This window comes from Pelodiscus sinensis, chromosome 24, assembly GCF_049634645.1.
Source record: "Pelodiscus sinensis isolate JC-2024 chromosome 24, ASM4963464v1, whole genome shotgun sequence".
NCBI lineage: Eukaryota > Metazoa > Chordata > Testudines > Trionychidae > Pelodiscus > Pelodiscus sinensis.
The window spans coordinates 11,272,284-11,293,981 of record NC_134734.1 but is presented as its reverse complement, the minus strand read 5'-3'; the positions used below and the strand labels follow the sequence as shown (position 1 = coordinate 11,293,981).

The following is a 21,698-nucleotide window of genomic DNA, read 5'->3' as shown; positions in this document are numbered from 1 at the left end:
TCCATTCCTATTTTTCATATTCTCTTTTTTCAGAGGAGCTAGAGTAAATTGCCCCCAGAAACAACGGGCTTATATTGCAGCCAGGGAGGTTTAGGGTGGACATCAGGAAAACTTCCTAACTGACAGGGCAGCTAAACACTGGAATAAATTGCCAAGGGGGGTTGTGGAAGCTCCATTATTGGAGATCTTGAAGAGCAGCTTAGAGACACACCTGTCAGGGATGGTCTAGGTAGCACTTGATCCTGTCATGAGGGCAGGGGACTGGACTTGATGGTCTCTCAAGGTCCCTTCCAATTCTATGGTTCTATGAATTACAGCTTCTAATTCCCCAACTTTCTTCATGCTCCTGGGGGATTTTCACGCTCCTTCCTGACTTGCTAGCATCCCTGATTCCATGGGTGGCATGTGAACCATCAGCTTGGGGAGGCTCGCCCTTGGCCCAGACTGCTCCTTCTGTCTGAGATTGCATTCCCCTCCCCCACCAGAGCCCTGAGGACTAATGTTTCCTCTAATCTTTTCCCTCCATGTGCAGAATAAATGTTTATGTGCACCAAGGCACGTGTGAATGTGCACCACCTGTAGACACACATACCCAGCTGTGGGTGCTCTGCTCATCAGCTGGGTGGCACTGAATGTCTCTGGAGCTGCTGCATAAGCACCCAGCTTACAGGGAACACGGCAGAGGATCCACGGCCTTTGCTTCCCTCCTCACTGTGGATCATTCAAGATGCTCGGTGGGCAGACTGTGCCGCTCTCAGTGCACCCAGACCTGGAGTGCTGGGAAGCATGAGCCCTGCCTTCAGCCACCTTGAATCCCTGGCTACAATGCAGCCCCCCCTCCCCCCACTCTAACTCTGCTCACAGCTACTAGCTTCGCTGTAACTCTCTCTTAGAAAGAAGCGGGAGGTTTCCTTGCTGGCTGCCATCTTCCCTTTCTGCCGTCATCGTGTTTTAGCGCCCGCTTTTGAAGACTATTGTCGGGCAGCGTGTTTTCCCAGTGGAGATGGGGTTCGTTTAGGGATGTTAGGTAGCGTGTAATTGAATAATTGTGTGACTGCATCAATTTTAGCAGTTACACAGCTATTCAGTTGTCCCCAGGGGCAGGGCCGGCAGCCATTGCGTTCCTGGCCCCACTTCTGGGGAGGCCCCTGCCACCCTGCACGGTTGCCTCTGTATCAGGGACAGAGGTGCAGCGTGGTAGGCAGGAGCCAGTGCACTGGGAGAGCCATTTTAAAAACCAGCCCCCCATGCAGACAGATTTCTGCCTGCTGCTCCCTGTTGCTGTCTCTGATAGCGAGGCAACAATGCGGGGTGGTAGCAGCCCCTGTCTGCAGGGAGCTCAGATCCCATGGATAGGGGCTACTTGGTGGCAGCCTGTCTGCCCCCGGCTTTGCTCTGAAACAGGCAGCAGTGCGGGGGACAACTGGCTCCTGTCTGCCCCCACTTCACCTCCCCACTGCCTCTGTAGGAGACAACAAGAGGAGGGACTGGAGAGGCTGTGGAGCCAGCTTCAACTCCAGCTCCCCGTGCATATTGGCTCCCACCTGCTCCCTGCCCTTGATGCTGCTGCCTTTCTGTGAGAGGTAGCAGCATGGAGGTGGGGGGTAGGAGGATCCGGTGCTCAGAAACAAGGGGGGGGGAATGTGAGTAGTCAACAGGATTAACCAATAAACCCAGGCTTATCAGTTAATTATGTAGTCGTCTACACGGTGACATCCCTAGGTTCATTATATCCATCTTTTCCCATGTTTGAGCCTATGGGGAGCTTGCTTTCTGAGACTTCAAACTAGGCTTGGGTGAAAAGAATAGATTTTTTGTTTGTTTTTTGGTGATAAATCTCCATCTGATTTCCTTTCCCCTGTGCAGAGTTTCCAGTTTTCAAGGCTGACGTGGTTGCCCATTTGAAGCAAGAGAGTGAGAAGTGGACCCCAGAGATCCAAGATTCAGATGAAAGGTTTACAGACCCCTGCAAAGGTGCGGTATCATGAAATCAGCTCTGTTACATTCTGTACTTCTGGGGTACCCTGTATCTCCCACGTTCCTTATTTGCTATATATGTTAGAGTTTGTATGTCTGTTTGCTCAAGAATTTGTTCTAAATGGTAAAAGCTAGGGCCACCAAATTCGGTATACGGCTTCCTATGATCATAACTTAAAGGTAGATCGGGTTTGGTTTGTGCCAGGAAAATGGGATGTGCCTGGAATGAGATTGCTCCTCATAAAACCAAACAGAAAACAGACCAAGTACAATCCTGAAAACTGACATCACTGATGAAACATTGAAAGAGACTGACTTAAGATGAGCCCAAAACATGGGATGAATGTGGAATAAAATTGTTTCTCAATAAACCTTCTATAAAAGTGATAAACCAGAGAAAACTGGAGCAGTGCTGTTTTGACACAGTTACATCAGTGCTTAAGGTTTGAAACTTAGAAGAAAATGTTATTGGTAACCAAATTAACTATAGCCATATTTCTTAAAACTTGGCAAATTATAAGAGTTTATAGGGATGAAGAAACAAAATACACTTGATGGAATTCCTGAATTACAGACCTGAGAAAGCCAGGTAAATCGGCTAGATTGTATTTAATTGTGATATTGCTCATAGAGCAGGCCATGTGAGTTATTGTGGGAAAGATTGTGATATGCTAGATATCAGAGTCAAGTACCTGAAAGGGTGTTACAAGGAGGAGAGAGAAAAATTATTCTCCTTAATCTCAAATAATAGGACAAGAAGCAATGGGCTTAAATTGAAGCAAAGGAGGTTTAGGTTGGACACTAGGAAAAACTTCCTGCCTGTCAGGGTGGTTAAACACTGGAATAAATTGCCTCGGAGGGCTGTGGAATGAATCTCCATTATTGGAGATATTGAAGAGCAGCTTAGAGACACACATGTCAGGGATGGTCTAGCTAGCACTTGATCCTTTCATGAGGGCAGGGGACTGGTCTTGATGCCCTCTCAAGATCCCTTCCAGTTCTATGGTTCTATGAATTACACAATCTAATTCCCCAACCTTCTCCATGCTCCTGGGGGATTTTCACGCTCCTGGGGGATTTTCACGCTCCTGCCTGACTTGCTAGCGACCCTGATTCCATGGGTGTCATGTGAGCCATCAGCTTTGGGAGGCTCGCCTTTGGCCCAAACCGCTCCTTCTGTCTGAGATTGCATTCCCCTCCCCCACCAGAGCCCTGAGGACTAATGTTCCCTCTAATCTTTTCCCTCCATGTGCAGAATAAATGTTTATGTGCACCAAGGCACATGTGAATGTGCACCACCTATAGACACACATACCTAGCTGTGAGTGCTTTGCTCATCAGCTGGGTGGCACTGGAATCTCTCCAGGATAGCTGCACAAGCACTCAGCTTACAGGGAACACTGCTGAAAATCCACGGCTCTTGGCCCCGCCAGCCACGTTGTAGATCACCCAAGGTGCTAGGTGGGCAGGATGACCCCAGCGCCTGGTGGGCAGACTGTGCCACCCTCAGTGCACCCAGACCTGGAGAGCTGGGAAGCATGAGTCCTGCTTCCAGCCACCTAGAATCCCTTGCTACAATGCAGCCCCCCCTACTCTAACTCTGTTCAGAGTTCCTAGCTTCCCTGTAACACTCTCTCAGAAAGAAGCGGGTGGTTTCCTTGCTAGCTGCCATCTTCCCTTTCTGTCGTTGCTGTGTTTTGGCCCCCCCATCCTTTGAAGACGATTGTTGGGTGGTGTGTTTTCCCAGTGGAGATGGGGTTCATTACATCCCTCTTTCTTCATGTTTGAGAATCATGTTTGAGCTCACTTACCGCAACTTGAAAATAGGCCTGGGTGAAAAGAAGAGATTTTTTTCTGTGACAAATCTCCACCTGATTTCCTTTCCCAGTTTTCAAGACTGATGTGATCGCCCTTTTGAAGCCAGAGAATGAAACATGGGCTCCAGAGATCCATGAGTCAGAGGAAGGAGAATGGTTCAAAGGTGCCTGCGCAGGTGAGGTATCATGAAATTAATTGTGTAACATTCTGTACTTCTGGGGTGCCCTATAACCCCCACATTCCTTCTTTACTATATGGCTGTGTCTAGACTGGCCACTTTGCTTTTCTGGAAAAACTTGCCAGCTGTCTACACTGGCCGCTTGAATTTCCGCAAAAGCACTGACGATCTCATGTAAGATTGTCAGTGTTTTTGTGGAAATACTATTCTGCTCCCATTCGGGCAAAAGTCTTTTTCCAAAAAACTTTTGCACAAAAGGGCCAGTGTAGACAGCAGAGATTTGTTTTCTGCAAAAAAGCCCCGATCGCGAAAATGGCGATCGGGGCTTTTTTGCGGAAAAGCGCGTCTAGACTGGCCACGGATGCTTTTCCGCAAAAAGTGCTTTTGCGGAAAAGCGTCCTGTCAATCTAAACGCGCTTTTCCGAAAATGCTTTTAACGGAAAACTTTTCCGTTAAAAGCATCTCCGGAAAATCATGCCAGTCTAGACGTAGCCTATATGTTAGAGTTTGTCTGTCTGTCTGTTCAACAACTTGTCCTAAACAGTAAGAGCTAGGTATCCAGCTTCCTCTGATCATAGCTTAAAGCTAAGTAATGGTTTGGTTGTGCCAGGAAAATGGGATGTGCCTGGAATAGGACTGCTTCTCATAAAATCAAACTGAAAACAGACCAAATCAAGTACATCATTGGGCAAATGTTGAAAGAGACTAAACCAAGATGACCCAGAAACATAGGATGAACCAGGAATAGGATTGCTTCTCAATAAACCTTCCAGAAAAGAGAAAACACTGAGAAATTTGGAGCAATGCTCTGTTTTGGTACAGCTAAATCAATGCTTAAGATTTGAAACCTAGAAGTAAATGTTATTGAAAACTAAATTGATTATTGCCATATTTGTTAAAATGTAGCAAACAATAAAATTGTATAAGGATGAAGAAACAAAATACACTTGATGGAATTCCTGAATTATGGACCTGAGGAAAACCAGGTAAATCTGCTAGTTTGTTTGTAATAATTCCTACAGAGCAGGCCATGCGAGGCATTGTGCTGAAAGTCAAAGTCAAGTACCTAATAGCATGTCACAAGGAAGATAGAGAAAAATTGTTCTCCTTAAGCTCAGATAATAGGACAAGAAGCAATGGGCTTAAATTACAGCAAGGGAGGTTTAGGTTGGACAGTAGGAAAAGCTTTCAGACTTTCAGGGTAATCAAACACTAAATTGTCTAAGGGGGTTGTGGAATCTCCATCTTTGGAGATAGTTGAGAGCAGGTTAGACAAAGACCTTTCAGGGATGAATCTCTCCTCAGAGATTGATATGTTGACCAGCTGGTTAGCAGAATGTTCCAGCGAGGTTTTTGTTTCTACTGGTGATGCACATTTCACATGTTGGTGCACAAAAAATGTATTCTGCACAAAAATAGAATTCTTCCTCATGTGGATGGATGAATTTAAAGTGAACATTGGTTGAAAGTTTAAACTTTTTGCCTATTGTTTATAATCACTTATAAGTTGTTTATAATCACTTATAACCACTCAAAATCTACCTTTGATAGTCACACTTGTCCATTTATCTTTACCAGCACATTTGCTAGAAGTGTTTTCGGTATGCCCAGGTTTACAAAGGATATTGTATATTTGTTTTCAATTTATGAAGTTACAAATCAGTTAATACATTTGCGCTGCTCATCTTGAAGCAAGAGAATGAGACATGGACTCCACAGATCCATGATTCACAGGAGTGCAATACGATATATTCTGCAGTACAAGGCCAGGAATTGAAGGGGGGGAGGAATAGTAGGTGCCTTTTCTCCGGGATATCCAAGCAGAATTGATCCCTTTATCCTGTGGGAAAGAATGTGGGGAAATTCAATCACTGTTTATTTTCCATCTCTCCAACTGTAACTTTGTTTGCTTTTCCCTTTTCCAAGCCTGTGTCTGAGGTTTTTCTCTCTGTCCCAGCAGGTAATGGGGCAATGAATGAGACCGAAGAGAAAAAACCTCCCCGGGAAGATGATGAGTATGTGGAACCATGTGGGACTTTATTGCGAATGTGCCAAGAGGATGTCTTCAGCAGTCACGCATCAGAAAAAGGCTGTGAGAGTCCGCACAGGCCAGAGAGGAGCCAGGGAAACAAGCCAGGGGAGATACCGAATAGCTCCATTCATTGTTGGGAACCTCACATGAACCTTGAGGAAACCACAGCCCAGCAGAAAAGTCACACAGGAGAGAGAAACAACATATGCAATGACTGTGGGAAAAACTTCAGTAGACGCTCAGACCTTATTAAACATCAGAGGATCCACACTGGGGAAAAACCCTTTGAGTGCTGTGAGTGTGGGAAAAGCTTCACTCGCAGCTCCAACCTCAATACACATCAGAGGGTTCACACTGGCGAGAGACCTTACGAGTGTTGTGAGTGTGGGAAAACCTTTGCACGGAGCTCGCACCTTCTTGCACATGAGAGGATCCATACAGGGGAGAGACCCTATGGGTGCCGTGAGTGTGGGAAAAAATTTATTGATAGCTCAAAGCTTAAGAAACATATGAGAATCCACCAGGGAAACCGACGTTACGAATGCTGCGAGTGCGGGAAAATCTTCACTCAGAGTTCAGACCTTTTTGCACATCAGAGGATTCACGCAGGAGAGAGAACCTGTAAGTGTGGGAAAATCTTTGCTCAGAGCTCACACCTTACTAGACACCAGAGGATCCACACAGCTTAGAGAGGCTATGGATGCTCCTAGTGTGGGAAGAGCTTCTATCAGAACTCAGTGCTTATTTATCATCAAAATATTCGTGAAGGAAATAAACACTCTAAGAATTTTATCTAGGGCTGGCAGCACTTTTTTTTTCATTAATAATTTTTCTTTATTATCTCTCAAAAGCTTTTTGAACTATTTGCATTGTGTGGTCTCTTGGTAGGCTTTCTACTTTTCTCTTTTATAGCCTGTCCTCCTTTGGAATGAATCCAGAGCTCCTTTTTATCAACTCCTTTATTTTATATATATATATATATATATATATATATATATATATATATATATATATATATATATATATTAGTCTCTAAGGTGCTACAGGACTAATCGTTGTTCTTTTAAGTTATGGTCTAACATGGCTACACCTCTGAGACTATTTTTTTAGACATGGTAGTGTGAGACCCTCCCTCCATGAGCTCCAGGAGACAGGGGTGATCCAAACTAGCTGCACTGAGATAAAGTTTCCTGGGCCACATCTCCACTTGGTTTTTCTATGGCCTTGGATAGCTTGATGGAGAACTTCAACTTTATTTGCCTTAAAGACATAGGCAATATATAATGTCTAGCACATTTACTCATAACAACTGAAGTGCTGAATCAGTTTTAATTGTCTAAACAAAACGGGAGCACCTCATGTCTACTGTTTCTCCCACTATAAAGTGATTGGTGAAGTCACCAAGCTCTCTGCTCTGGGCACAAATTCCCTCCTTCCCATTTGTTCTCAGAGTGCTGTGGTCTGTGCTGAACATCAAGATTTTTTGGTACCATTTTCTCACTGAAAATATATTTAATTGTAGTAAATTCTGTGGCATCCAAAGACAATGTGATGTTTTTGGGGGGGATTCCTTCCTTTCCTGGCATCTCTCATCTTGTGCAGCGGAAGACAGGATATTCTTGCAGTACTAGGCTGGGAGCTGAGATTTGGCTGGTGCCTTTTCTCGGTGTGGTTCATGAATTGTTCTGGGAGCATTCGTGCAATCTAGCCAGGTGTGGGGCTCCATATGTGGTGTACTGAGTGTTCACAGTGCCCAGCGGGGTTTGCTACTTGTCACTAGCAAAGCTTTGTGAGAGTCAGCCCTGGCTGGAGTTTTAAGGGGCACAGAGGTGCCACAGTCCTAGAGACCCAGTCATAAATTCAAGCCTGTCAGAGTCAGAGGAAAACAGCTGGGATTCCCAGCAAAGACCTCATGGGTTCTTTGAGATCAGGGTTCGTATCCTCTGGGAAGTCGCTCATGACTTCCTGCCCATCCCTACACCTGGAAGCAGCTCCTCCTTGACTTCCCTTCTGCCTGAGTGTTTGGATGGGATATCTAGGCCAAACTGATCTGTTTACTCCAGGAAAGACTGTGGGGAAATTCAGTCAGTCCCAGATTATTTTTCATCTTTCCAGCTCTAACTTTGTTTTGTTTTTCCTTTTTCCATGTCTCTTTCTGAGGTTTCTCTCTGTGTCCCAGCAGGTGATGGGGTGATGAATGAGACTGAAGAGAAGAAACCTCCCCAGGAAAATAAGTTTTTGGAACCACGTGGGACTTTATTGCAAATATGCCAAGAGGATGTCTCCAGCAGTCATGCACTGGGAAAAGGCTGTGGGAGTCCACAGAGCCCACAGAGGAAGCAGGGAAAGAGGCCAGGGGAGATACTGAATAGCTCCATTCATTGTTGGGGACCTCACAAGTACCTTGAGAAAACCACACCCCAGCAGAAAAGTCACACAGTAAGGAGAAACTACATATGTAGTGAGTGTGGGAAAAACTTCAGTAGGCGCTCAAACCTTAATAAACATCGGAAGCTCCACACAAGAGAAAGACCCTATGAGTGCTGTGAGTGTGGGAAAAGCTTCAGTTGGCACTCAAAACTTATTACGCATGAGAGAATCCACACAGGAGAGAAACCCTATGAGTGCTATGAGTGCGGGAAAAAATTTGTTGAGAGCACAACGCTTAGGAAACACCTGAGAGTCCACCAAGAAGACAGATGTTATGAATGCTGTGAGTGTGGGAAAAACTTCACTCAGAATGCAGACCTCATAGCACATGAGAGGATCCATACTGGAGAGAGAACCTATGAGTTTGGTGAGTTCGGGAAAAGCATTGCTCAGAGTTCAGACCTTATGAGACATCTGAGGAGCCACTTGGGAGCGAGAGCTTATAAGTAATATGAGTTTGGGGAAAATCTCTGCTTGAAGCTCAAACCTTACTAAATACCAGAGGTTCCACACAGTGCAGAGACAATAGATGTTCTGAGTGTGGGAAGAGCTTCTGGCAGAACTCAGCCCTTATTTATCATTAGAGTATTTGTGAGGGCCATAAACTAGGAACTTTATCTAGGGCTAACAAAACTTTTTATCATTTTTGTTTTTTGCTAATTCCCACTTACAGCTCTTTGAATTATTTGCATCATGTGGTCTCTCAGTAGGCTTCCTGCTTTTCTCTTTTGTAGCCTGTCCTGCTCTGGAATGAATCCAGAGCTCCTTTCTATCAATTTCTTTGCTTTCTGAGTTATGGAAGCATGTGTCCCTTCCTCCCTGAGCTCTAGAAGACAGGGGTGATCCAAACTAGCTGCACTGAGATAAAATTTCCTGGGCCACATCTCCACTTGGATTTTCTGTGACCATAGGTAGCTTGATGGAGAACTTCATCTGTACTTGCAGTCAAGACATAGGCCATGTATAGTGTCTAGCACATTTTCTTATAACCACCCGAGCACTCCATAACAGTGCCCGGAGGGGTTTGCTGCTTGTCACTAGCAAAGCGTTGTGAGAGACAGCCCTGGCTGGAGTTTTAAGGGGCACAGTGGTTTCACAGTCCTGGAGATCCTGTCATAAATTCAAACCTTTCAGAGTCTGAAGAAAGCAGCTGTGATTCCCAACAAAGACCTTATGGTTCTTTGAGATCAGGGCTCTCCCCAGCAGGTTCATATTCTTAGAAAAGTTGCTCATGACTTCCTACCCATCCCTACACCTAGCTGCAGCTCCTCCTTGACTTCCCTTCTCCCCGAGTGTTTGGATGGGATATCCAGGCAGAATTAATCCCTTTATCCCTGCGGAAAAGAGTTTGAGAAATTCAGTCAGTCCCTGATTATTTTCCATCTCTCCAGCTCTAACTTTGCTTTGTTTTTCCTTCTTCCATGTCTGTTTCTGAGGTTTCTTTCTCTGTCCCAGCAGGTGATGGGGTGATGAATGAGATCGAAGAGAAGAAACCTCTCCAGGAAGATGATGAGTTTTTGGAAACATGTGGGACTTTATTGCAAATATGCCAAGAGGATGTCTCCAGTGGTCACATGCCAGGAAAAGTCTGTGAGAGCCCACAGAGGAGGCAGGGAAACAAGCCTGGAGAGATATCTAATACCTCCATTCATTGTTGGGGACCTCATAAGTACCTTGATGAAACTACACCCCAACAGAAAAGTCACACAGTAAGGAGAAACAACATATGCAGTGAGTGTGGGAAAAACTTTAGTAAACGCTCAAACCTTAATAAACATTGGAAGATCCACACAGGAGAAAGACCCTATGAGTGCTGTGAGTGTGGGAAAAGCTTCAGTTGGCGCTCAAAACTTATTACACATGAGAGAATCCACACAGGAGAGAAACCCTATGAGTGCTATGAGTGCGGGAAAAAATTTGTTGAGAGCTCAACGCTTAGGAAACATCTGCGAGTCCACCAGGAAGACAGACGTTATGAATGCTGCGAGTGTGGGAAAAACTTCACTCAGAATGCAGACCTCGTTGCACATGAGAGAATCCACACTGGAGAGAGAACCTATGAGTGTGGTGAGTGTGGGAAAACCATTGCTCGGAGCTCAGACTTTATGAGACATCTGAGGATCCACTCGGGAACCAGACCTTATGAGTGCTGTGAGTGTGGGAAAAACTTTGGTCGGAGCTCAAACCTGACTAGACACCAGAAGATCCACACAGCATAGCGTGCCAATAGATGTTCTGAGTGTGGGAAGAGCTTCTGTCAGAACTCAGCCCTTATTTATCATTAGAGTATTTGTGAGGGAAATAAACACCCTAGGAACTTTATCTAGGGCTGACAAAAATGTTTATCATTAATTTTTTTTGCTAATTCCCTCTTGCATCTCTTTGAACAGCTTCCTGCTTTTCTCTTTTGTAGGCTGTCCTTCTTTAGAATGAATCCGGAGCTACTTTCTATCAATTTCTTTACTTTCTGAGTCATGGGAGCATGTGTCCCTCCCTTTATGAGCTCCAGGAGACAGGGGTGATCCAGACTAGCTACACTGAGATGAAAATTTCCTGGGCCACGTCTTCACTTGGATTTTCTATGGCCTTAGGCAGTTTGATGGAGAACTTCGGCTGTACTTGCAATAAAGACATAGGCCATTATTAGTGTCAGCACATTTACTCATAACATCCCAAGCATTGAATCAGTTTTAATTGTCTAAGAAAAGCTACGTCTAGAATGCAAGCTTCTTTCGAAAGAGGCTTTTTCAAAAGATACTTGTTGTAGTCTAGATGCTCTTTTTCAAAAGATACTTTTGAAAAAGCCTCTTTTGAAAAAGAGCATCTAGACTACAATCAGTACTTTTGAAAAAGCAAGCTGCTTTTTCAAAAGAGAGCACCCAGGCACTCTGGATGCTCTCTTTCGAAAAAGCACAGTTTGCATTACATAGTACCTTTTTTCGAAAGAGCACTTTCGAAAAAAGGCATTCTTCCTCATAAAATGAGGTTTTCTGCAGTTGAAAAAACTGCCGCATTCTTTCAATTTACTTTTGAAAGAACACGGCAGCAATCTAGATGCAGGAGAAGTTTTTTCGGAAAAAGGCCACTTTTTTTGAAAAAAACCTGTAGTCTAGACACACCTGAAATGTGGAACATTTTGTTTCTACTGTTTCTCCCACTACAAAGTGATTGGTGGAGTCATCAAGTTCTCCCCTCTGGACACAAATTCCCTCATTTCCATTTGTTCTCACATTGCCGCGCTTTGTGCTGAACAGCGGCGGGGGTTTGTACCATTTTCTCACTTAAAATATATTTAATTGTAGCAAATTCTGTGGCATCCAAAGACAGTGTGACGTTTTGGGAGGGATTCCTTCCTTTCCCGGCATCCCAGCAGTGTCTGAAGCTGTCCATCTGTCTGAGCTGTGTAGAGTTTATCCTCTTCACCTTCTATCCTCTATCTTCTATAGTTTCTCATGACACAGTGTTCTGAGCTCTCTGTGTTTGGGATTCATGGTTTGAATTCTTTGATCTTAGATCATTAAACGCATTAGAGTTGGAGGTAAAAGTGGTCATCCTTCGTTTAAACCCCCTTTTTCATCCATAGGCAAAGCCACTTCTTGTCCTTTTTCTTCTGAGTGGGGGTTGCTTGTGGATGGAAAGGCAGACTGTTTTTTCCCAACTACTGGCTGGATAAAACCATTCACATAGTGTTGTTATCAATGGATCACAGTCACGCTGGAAGGGCTTCACAAGTGGGGTCCCGCAGGGATCAGTTTACAGAACGGTTCTGTTCAATATCTTCATCAACTATTTAGATAATGGAATAGAGAATATGCTTATAAAGTCTGCAGATTATACCAAGATGGGAGGGGTTGCCAGTGTTTTGAAGGATAGGATTATAATTCAGAATGATCTGCACACACTGGAGAAATAGCCTGAGGTAGATAGAATGAAATTCACCAAGGATATATGCAAAGTAAACTACTTAGGAAGGAAAAATCAGTTTCACGCACACAAAATGGGAAGTGACTGTCTAGAAAGGAGTACTGCAGAAAGGGCAGTAGAGGTCATAGTGGAGCACAAGCTAAATATGAGTCAACAGTGTGACATTGTTGCAAAAAGGAAAGGAGAGGTAATTGTTCCACTCTTCTGTGCGCTGATTAGGCCTCAGCTGGAGTACTGTGTCCAATTCTGGAAAAGATGTGAAGAAATTGGAGAAGGTCCAGAGAAGAGCAACAAAAATGATTAAAGGTCTAGAAAACATAAGCTATGCAGGAAGACTGAGAGAATTGGGTTTGGTTAGTTTGGAAAAGACAAGCTAAGAGGGAACATAATAGCAGCTTTCAAGTATCTAAAGGCGTGTTACAAGGAAGAGGTAGAAAAATTATCCTCCTTGACCTCTGATGCTAGGACAAGAAGCAATGGGCTTAAATTGCAGCAAGGGAAGCTTATGTTGGACATCAGGAAAAAATTCCTAACTGTCAGGGTGGCTAAACACTGGAATAATTTGTCTAGGGAGGTTGTGGAATCTCCATCAAGAGTCAGTTTGAGAAATGGTCTAGATGGAGTTTGATCTGTTGGTGAGTGCAGAGGACTGGACTTTATGACCTCCAAACGTCCCTCCCACTTCTAGTATTCTATGATTCTATGGAACCCACCATGCCATCCCAATATGTCTATCATTGATGCATATGATATCATGAGATTGTGTTGTAGGGTTGTCACTAAATATGCTGTGAGTTTAGAAAGCACACCGATACCAGCTCTCCAGAGACAATGACAAGGGAGGTAACCAACACATGGGTGAGTGCTGAAGTGGTATCATTAACCTTTCTCCAGCAAAGGAGTTACAGTTAAAAGAACCACTCACAGAAGAGTCAGGCTAAGGACACTACCAAGTTTTGTCAACACCCAAAAGTCGACAAAACAAATCTCACCCAAGAGTGTTCAGACTTGTTCCCTCTATCAACAGATCACATTCACATGGGGCCCACCATCATGGACAGTATGAGCAATGCACTGTGGGTATGTTCGCAGTGCAGTGTTCTGATCTAATAAGACTGACTTTTCAGCTTGGAAAAGAGATAACTAAGTGGGGATATGATAAGAGGTCTATAAAATCATGACTGGTGTGAAGAAAGTGAAGAAAGTTACTCCTTCCACAGGTTAACTTTGCATTGTGTAACTTCTTGTCAGAGGATGTTGTGAAAGCCAAGACCATAACAGGCTTCAAAAAAAGCGCTATTATAAATTAATAGCGGATCAGTCCATCACTGGCTTTTAGTCAGCATGGGCAGGAATGGTATCCCTGGCCTCTGTTTGTCAGAACCTGGCAAGGTGTAACGGGATGGATCACTGTAACCGGGGATAGCCCCTGGCATTGGCCACTATGAGAAGACAGAATCCTGGGCTAGATGGATCTGTGGCTTCACCCAGTATGGCTGTTCTTTCGTTCTTAGACCTACACATCTTGGGATAGCCTCTGAGTTCTTTCACAGCCTCCAGTTTCCAAGAGCGGCACCATGAGTAGATCTGTGGACTTTCTGTGCTGAAGAATGTCAGAGTAGCACAGCAGTTTGTACCCTCCCCTGCAGCAGCCTTCTGCCTGCCACTGTGTTCCTAGTGCAGGGCAGAACAGGAGCACTCCAATGATTTGCTCTTTGTTTGTTCTTCAAAGGAAGCAGTTCAGTCAGCTGTCAGATGCTTCCCAGAGCTTTGAAAGAGGAAGGGTGCATGCCTGCAGTGGCGCAGAGATTAAAATATTGAGGAGAGCCATCAAGGAAGACATGGTGGGATACTGGCGCAATCCAGTTCTGTCCGCACTGGGTGTTTATTGACAATGAAGGGAAAAGAAAATAAAAAAGTCTCTTGTAGTGCTGGCTGTTCTTTGTCACTGAAACTGGGCATTTTTCCTAATAAAAATCACAGTGCAGTATGTCTGCTCTCACTGTTACATCATCAAAAGGCCATTTTTGGTGACAAAACTTGGTCGTGTAGACATGCCCATACCGGGTATTGCTACACCTTGCGACTCAGCATTGTCCAGTCTAAGCAAGCCTGGACACATGCTCTCCAAGCACACCGTCTAAGAGTATAAAAGAAAACACTCATGCTTGGCCTTTCTCTTGTCCCCACCTATGCTGCAAGAAAGCAACAAGGACTCTCCAAAGACTAAAGACTCCAGCAGTGGAGACTTGTCCAGGTTTCAAGCCTTGAACTTGTGTATTATGAACTGCAGTATCCAGCAGGGATAGAGTAACATTTTAAATAGGGTTAAGTACAGTGTTCCTGTAAGCTGGGCGTTTGTGCGGCCTCTCAGGGGAGATTCAGATACTGCCCAGCTGATTAGTAGCGTATCCACAGCTAGGTTTTTGTTTCTACTACTGGTGCACATTTTCACATGCCTTGGTGCACATATAAAATTTATTCTGCAAATGGATGAAAAAAATCTGCATATGGATGGATAATATTAAAGTGAACATTAGTTGAGAGTTTAGACTACATGCTTTTCTTTTCTTTTCTTTTCTTTTCTTTTCTTTTCTTTTCTTTTCTTTTCTTTTCTTTTCTTTTCTTTTCTTTTCTTTTCTTTTCTTTTCTTTTCTTTTCTTTTCGTAACCACTCTGACTTTTTGCTTATCAATTATAATAATTTAAAATCTATCTTTTGTAGTCATTACGCTTGTTGTACTATTTATCTTTACCAGCACGTTTGCCTGAAGTGTTAGCTATCTGCCCAGGTTTACAAAGGCTGGTGTATAATTGTTTTCCACTGATAAAGTTGCAGACTAATTAATACATTTGCACTACTCATCTTGAGCACTGCAAGTCAGTATCTTCTTGCGGTACTAGCAGGGCCGGATTAAGATTTTTAGAGGCCCTAAGCAATGAAAAGATTATGGTGCCCCCCATATGAAATTCAAAATAAAAACAATACTATACCATAAAATATCTCTCTTTTTTTGTTTGTTTGTTTTTTGTTTTTTGTGGTGCCTCTGCTTTACTGGTGCCCTAAGCACATGCTTAGTCTGCCTATTAGTAGCATATCCACAGCTAGGTTTTTGTTTCTACTAGGCTGGGAGTTGGGAGGGATTTGGCTGATGCCTATTCCCTGTGTGATTTGTGAATGGCTCGTCATGCACTCTAGCAAAGTGTGGGGCTACTTATCACTAGCTTTGTGAGAGTCAGCCCTGGCTGGAATTTTAAGGGGCACAGAGGTTCCACAGTCCCAAAGATCCGGTCGTAAATTCAAACCTGTCAGACTCTGAAGAAAACAGCTTGGAATCCCAAGACCCTGTGGGTTCTCTGAGTTCAGGATTGTCCCCAGGTTCGTATCCTCAGGGAAGTCGCTCATGACTTTCTACCCTCCCGACACCTGGCAGCAGCTCCTCCTTGACTTCCCTTCTCCCTGAGTGGATGGGATATCCAGGCAGAACTGATTCCTTTACCCCTGTGGGAAAGTGTTTGGGGAAATTCAGTCAGTTCCTGATTATTTTCCATCTCTCCAGATCTAACTTTGTTTTGTTTTTCCTTTTTCCAAGCCTGTTTCTGAGGTTTCTCTCTCTCTGTCCCAGCAGGTGATGGAGCGATGAATGAGACCGAAGAGAGGAAACCTCCCCGGGAAGATGATGAGTATGTGGAACCACGTAGGGCTTTATTGCAAATGTGCCAAGACGATGTCTGCAGCAGTCACGCACTGGGAAAAGGCTGTGGGAGTCCACACAGACCTCAGAAGAGGCAGCAAAACAAGCCAGGAGAGATACCGAATAGCTCCATTCATTGTTGGGAACCTCATAACTACCTTGAGGAAACCACAGCCCAGCAGAGAAGTCACACAGGAAAGAGAAACAACACGTGCAATGAGTGTGGAAAAAACTTCAGTAAACGCTCAAACCTTAATAAACATCAGCGGATCCACACAGGAGAAAGACCCTATGAGTGCTGTGAGTGTGGGAAGAGCTTCAGTTGGCGCTCAAAACTTATTACGCATGAGAAAATCCACACAGGCGAGAGACCCTATGGGTGCTTTGAATGTGGGAAAATATTCATTGAGAGCTCAAGGCTTAGGAAACATCTGCAAATCCACCAGGGTGACAAACATTACGAATGCTGCGAGTTAGGGATGTTAAAATGCATTTAATTAAATAACTAAGTAGCCACTGAGAATTTCAGCCGTTACATGTGGGGTGGCAGTCAGCTCCTGCCTCCCTCCTTTCCTCCCTTCCCCCCTTCCGCTCCGATCGTTGCTACCTCTGATATAGAGGCAGGAGTGTGGAGAGGGGGTCAGCAAGTGCAGGCAGCGCCTCCAAAGTCGGTGTGCAACCCAAGCCAGCTTTTATGCTGGTTCCCCATGCGTAGCTGGTGTCTGCGTGTAACCATGAAAGATAGCGGATGAGCCCAGGCTCATCACATGGTTACACTTTCACATCCCTACTGTGAGTGCGGAGAAAACTTCACTCAGAATGCAGACCCCATTGCATGTGAAAGGATCCACACCAGAGAGAGAAGCTATGAGTGCTGTGAACACAGCAAAAGCTTCGCTCAGAGCTCAGACCTTATGAGACATTGAAGGATCCACAGGGTGTAGAGAGATAATAGATGCTCTGAGGGTGGGAAGAACTTCTATCAGAACTCAGCCCTTATTTATCATCAGAGTATTTGCAAGGGAAATAAACACTCTAGGAAGTTTGTCTAGGGCCGGCAGCACTTTTTTTTTTGTATTAATAGTTTTGATAATTTCCTCTTAAAATCTCTTTGAACTATTTGCGCCATGTGGTCTCACGGTAGGCTTCCTGCTTTTCTCTTTTGTAGCCTGCCCTTCTTTGGAATGAACGCGGAGCTCCCTTCTATCAATTCCTTTATTTTCTGAGTTATGGAAGCATGTGACCCTCCCGCCATGAGCTCCAGGAGACGGGGTGATCCAAACTAGCTGCACTCAGATAAAATTTCCTGGGCCTCGTCACCGCTTGGATTTTCTATGGCCTTAAGTAACTTGATGGAAAACTTCAACTGTACTTGCAATGAAGACATAGGCCATGTCTAGGATCTAGTTCATTTACTTTTAACCGCCCAACCGCTCCATCAGTTTTAATTGTCTGAACAAAACTGGAACATGTCATTTCTACTGTTTCTCCCCCTACAAAGTAATTGGTGGAGTCATCAAGTTCCTGTTCTCATATTGCCGTACTTTGTGCTAAACAGCCAGGAAGTTTTGTACCATTTTCTCAACTTAAAATATATTGAATTGTAGCAAATTCTATGGTATCCAAAGACAATGTGATGTTTTGGAGGGATTCCTTCCTTTCCCAGCATCCCAGCAGGGATGATCTAGATGGTACTTGGTCCTGCCGGGAGTGCAGGGGACTGGACTCGACCTCTCAAGGCCCCTTCCAGTTTTATGATTCTATGATTATGGAGATGCTAAAACTTTTCTAAAGAACATGACTGAAATTGTGAGACAGCATTGCGTGAAACCGGTTTCAAGGGATGGGAGGAGAAGATGATGGGAAAATCTGTCCTGTTTTTGAATCATCAGATTAGGGCAAGTAGCAATGCAGCAAGGGAGGTCGAGGTTGGACATTAGGAAAAACTTCCTAACTGGCAGGAAAGTTAAACACTGGAATAATTTACATAGGGAGGTTGTAGGATCTCCATCAATAGGATATTTTTAAGAGTCAATTAGACAAACAACCTGTCAGGGATGGTTTAGATGGTGCATAGTCCTGCTGTGAGTGCAGGGACTGGATTTGAGTACTTCTCAAGGTTCCTTCCAGTTCTAGTATTCTATGATTCCGTTTAACCTGCTCTGGAATTTAATTTTCTGAGGCATTGTCTACACTAGGACTTTACATCAAATTTAGCTGCATATGGTTGATTTTCTAAATGATGTGTCCACACTACCAAGCCTGTCATGTTGACTTTAAGGGCCACTGAGGTCGATTTCAGTACTCCTGCTTTTCATGAGGAGTAACTTTATTTCCAACTTTGCATGGTTGAGTTTACGGTAGTGTAGATGCAGCGTTGGCAGTTGAGGTTATTGGCCTCTGGGAGGCCTCCTGCAGTTTCCTGCTCTGACCCCTCTGGCCAGAACTTGTGCCTCTGCTTCGCTCCAGGTGAGCAGAAAAAGCCCCAGGAAAAGTTGAATTGCTTTTCCTGTATGGCCAGTGTTGGGAACACATCTCAGAGAGAGCAGCACACCACACCACATATGAACATGACTTCAACCAATTATGGTAACACTACAATGAGTTCAAATACTTCTGCTCCCATGGGAGCCTTGATAGCAGCCTTCAACTTCCTGAAGGGAGGTTCCAAAGAGGCTGGAGAAAGGCTGTTCTCAGTAGTGACGGATGGCAGAACAAAGAACAATGGTCTCAAGTCGCGGTGGGAGAGGTCCAGGTTGGATATTAGGAAAAACTATTTCACTAGGAGGGTGGTGAAGCACTGGAATGGGAAGTAGTGGAGTCTCCATCCGTAGAGATTTTTAAGTCTTGTCTTGACAAAGCCTTGGCTGGGTTGATTTAGTTGGGATTGGTCCTGCCTAGGGCAGGGAGCTGGACTTGATGACCTTCTGAGGTCTCTTCCAGCTCTATGGTTCTATGGGCTCTAGTTTCCAGGAGCACAGAAGAGCACTAGAACCTTGTGGACCTCTTTGAGTCATGGGACGATGAATCTGAGCTCCTAACCAGCAAGGGGAACCCAGGCATTTATGGGAAGATTGCCAGATGCCTGGTGGCTAACGGCTATTCCAGTGATGACCAGCAGTGCCGAGTCAAAATCAAGGCTCTGAGGCAGTCCTACCACAAGGCAAAGGGGGTGAGTGGATGGTCTGATGGAGCACCTCACAGATGCTGCTACTATGAGCAGCTGGATGTGATTTGCAGGGGAGGCCCAGCCAGCTTCCCCAGCATGATTGTGATGTCCAGTCATGATACACCTGGCAGCAGTGTGGAAGACAGCATGGTGGTGAAGTGGAAGGAGGAACATGGCCAGCCAGTGATCCCCGAGAGCCAAGAGCTGTTCATGATGCTGGAGCTAGTTCCCTACTCCCAGGATGTCTCCCAATTGAGCACCGACCCCAGGGAGGGCACTTCCAGTGAGTTCACAAACCTTTTCTTACTAAAGTGGGCGAAGGCAGTTGGGTATGATGTGCAGCACGCTCTCTGCCTACACAATGCGGGGAGTGGGAACAGCTTGTCAATGTGTCTGCAGATGGAGTGGGAGTCTTGCCTGCACATCTCCATGAAGCTCTCAGATAGGCACTCTTTGATCCTTCTCACAAGGTTTTTTGGGGAGGCCAGTCTTATTCCATCCTCTGCAGTAGGACACCTTCCCATGCTGAGCCACCAGTAAGTGGTCTGATGTCATTGCACCAGAAAGCCCTGAAGCATAAGGCCCAGGTTTGTGACCACATTGTTAGCACCCGCTCCTGATCACTCTGTGATTCGGAGAAGACTGATATCTCTCATGGCAACCTGGATGAAGGAGGAGGGGACCCTATTAGCACTCTTGCTGGGAAGCTGCGTGTGCCAGACACATATTTCCTCCCTCCCCCCTCCCGGGCTGGAAAAGAAGTACTGTTGTGTGTGTTGTACACAGTGGGAATCTGCCCCCTGCCTCCATCCTCCCTCCTCCCACCTGCAGGCTCCTGTCCTGGCTGGGAAAGTAGCACTGTACTGGGAAGCCACATGTGCCGGACCCAACATATGCCAGACACAGAAGTAAGCCACCCTCTCCTGGCCCCCTCCGCCTGCAGGCTCCTCCTCTGGCAGGCCCCTTACTATGCCTGCCTGCCTCCGAACCAAGTGTGTTCTAATGCTTCCCTAAGAACTCTGTGCACCTGCTGTAAAGTGCCCACTTTAAAGCAAACATTTGGCCTTGCATGGAACACATCTCCATTGTCTTTACAGAGACCTTTGGTGTAGGCTAACAGATTAGGGTTAGGCTTAACATAATGTATGTCCTGTAATGTCTGCCCGTGTAACTTTTCATTGCAGCTGGGACAGCAGCCAGCTCAGAGCATACTCCCCGTCTTACAGCATCTGCCTGCCTGGCTCAGCTCTGCAGGCAAAAGTGGATAAGAGAGGACATGTTCAGAGAGCATGTGAACTGCATGAACTCCCTAGTGGAGAAGCGGGCAAAGCACCTGCACTGGATTGCTGAATGCCAGGAGAGAAGAGCCGCCAGGGAGCAGCAGGAGACCATGTTTGCCTCCCTGGATGCTGTGATGGAGCACTTGCCTTCATGTCTGAAGAGGGCCTCCTCCCAGAACCCCATCCACCCTGTCGACAACCCCAGTCCCTCCTCCCCCAGCCCTATTTCTTCCACTCCCTTGGTCCCTAGAGGCTACTGGGGCCCCAGGATATGGGTGGAGAGGGGGGGACTCAAGGGCTGCCATACACTCCAGAACCTCAGGAGGCAAAAGGCAGTTCCATGGGTGTCCCTGAGCCTTCCTTCCCCATTTAGGTTCCCATTTCTTTCATTTCCCTGCTATTTTCCCCTAATAAAAACTCATGTTCTTTGAACAACATCGCTTTATTGCTTGTACTGCATGGGGGGAGGAGAGGGGAGTTAAAGGCAAACACAGGGAATGCAGGGGCAACTTGCTGCATGCAACAGTCTCAAAATTGGACAGGCATAAAACTGTCCTTCAAGGCTCTTCTGATTTGTGCTGCCCCTTGCTGCGCACTCCTTGTCGCGCTGGCTAGGCGCTCTGCCTCAGAACCCACCCTGCTAGATAAGTTTCCCCCTGACTCTCGCACAGATTATAGAACACACAACAGGCTGCCTCCAGTGTTCCCTCTAAGCTGCCGGGCAGCCCAACTTGACTCAGCCCCACCCAGTCAGAGACTCAGGGCTCCATGCAGGGAGCTGACAGACTGGGCAGGGCTGAGCAATCACCTGTGAAGCTGTGTTGCCAAGATAATGCCGACTGCTACCATAAAGGGAATGTTGCAATCACTGAGGTCCAGCTCATTCCGGAGACTCCTAACCCTTCCCTTTAAACATCCACGTGCAATCACCATTCTACACCTGCTCAGTCTATTGCTGAACTCCTGCTTACTGGGGTCCAGACTGCTCACATACAGCTTCAGGAGCCATGGGTGCAAGGGGTAGGCTTGGTTGCCAAGGATCGCAACAGGGCATTTCCACCTTTATTATGATTTTCCTATCTGGGGGGGGGGGGGGGAGTTCCACTCTGCGTCTTTCGGCAGAGACAGGCGTTCCTAAAGATGTGCGCATCATGCATCTTTCCCAACCACCCCATGTTGATGCTGATGAAATGGCC

At 45.5% G+C, this 21,698-nt stretch overlaps 1 protein-coding gene across 16 annotated transcripts in view; it reads left to right on the top strand.

The window, feature by feature from the left end:
• The window catches only part of LOC102455421 (uncharacterized), a 34,656-nt gene extending 13,714 nt beyond the window's left edge, over positions 1-20,942 (top strand). For 4 of the 16 annotated variants that reach the window (XM_075907140.1, XM_075907138.1, XM_075907139.1 and 1 more), the window contains 7 exons: positions 1,867-1,974; positions 3,866-3,970; positions 5,931-6,626; positions 8,185-8,802; positions 9,891-10,502; positions 15,985-16,353; positions 17,222-20,942. In XM_075907140.1, coding sequence (XP_075763255.1) covers positions 1,867-1,974; positions 3,866-3,970; positions 5,931-6,626; positions 8,185-8,802; positions 9,891-10,502; positions 15,985-16,353; positions 17,222-17,241 — 2,528 coding nt within the window. In that variant the 3' untranslated portion in view covers positions 17,242-20,942. The remainder of the gene's footprint in view (positions 1-1,866; positions 1,975-3,865; positions 3,971-5,930; positions 6,627-8,184; positions 8,803-9,890; positions 10,503-15,984; positions 16,354-17,221) is intronic. The other 12 variants (XR_012897426.1, XR_012897424.1, XR_012897421.1 and 9 more) reach the window with 12 other exon arrangements.
• The last annotated feature ends 756 nt before the right edge of the window (positions 20,943-21,698 follow it).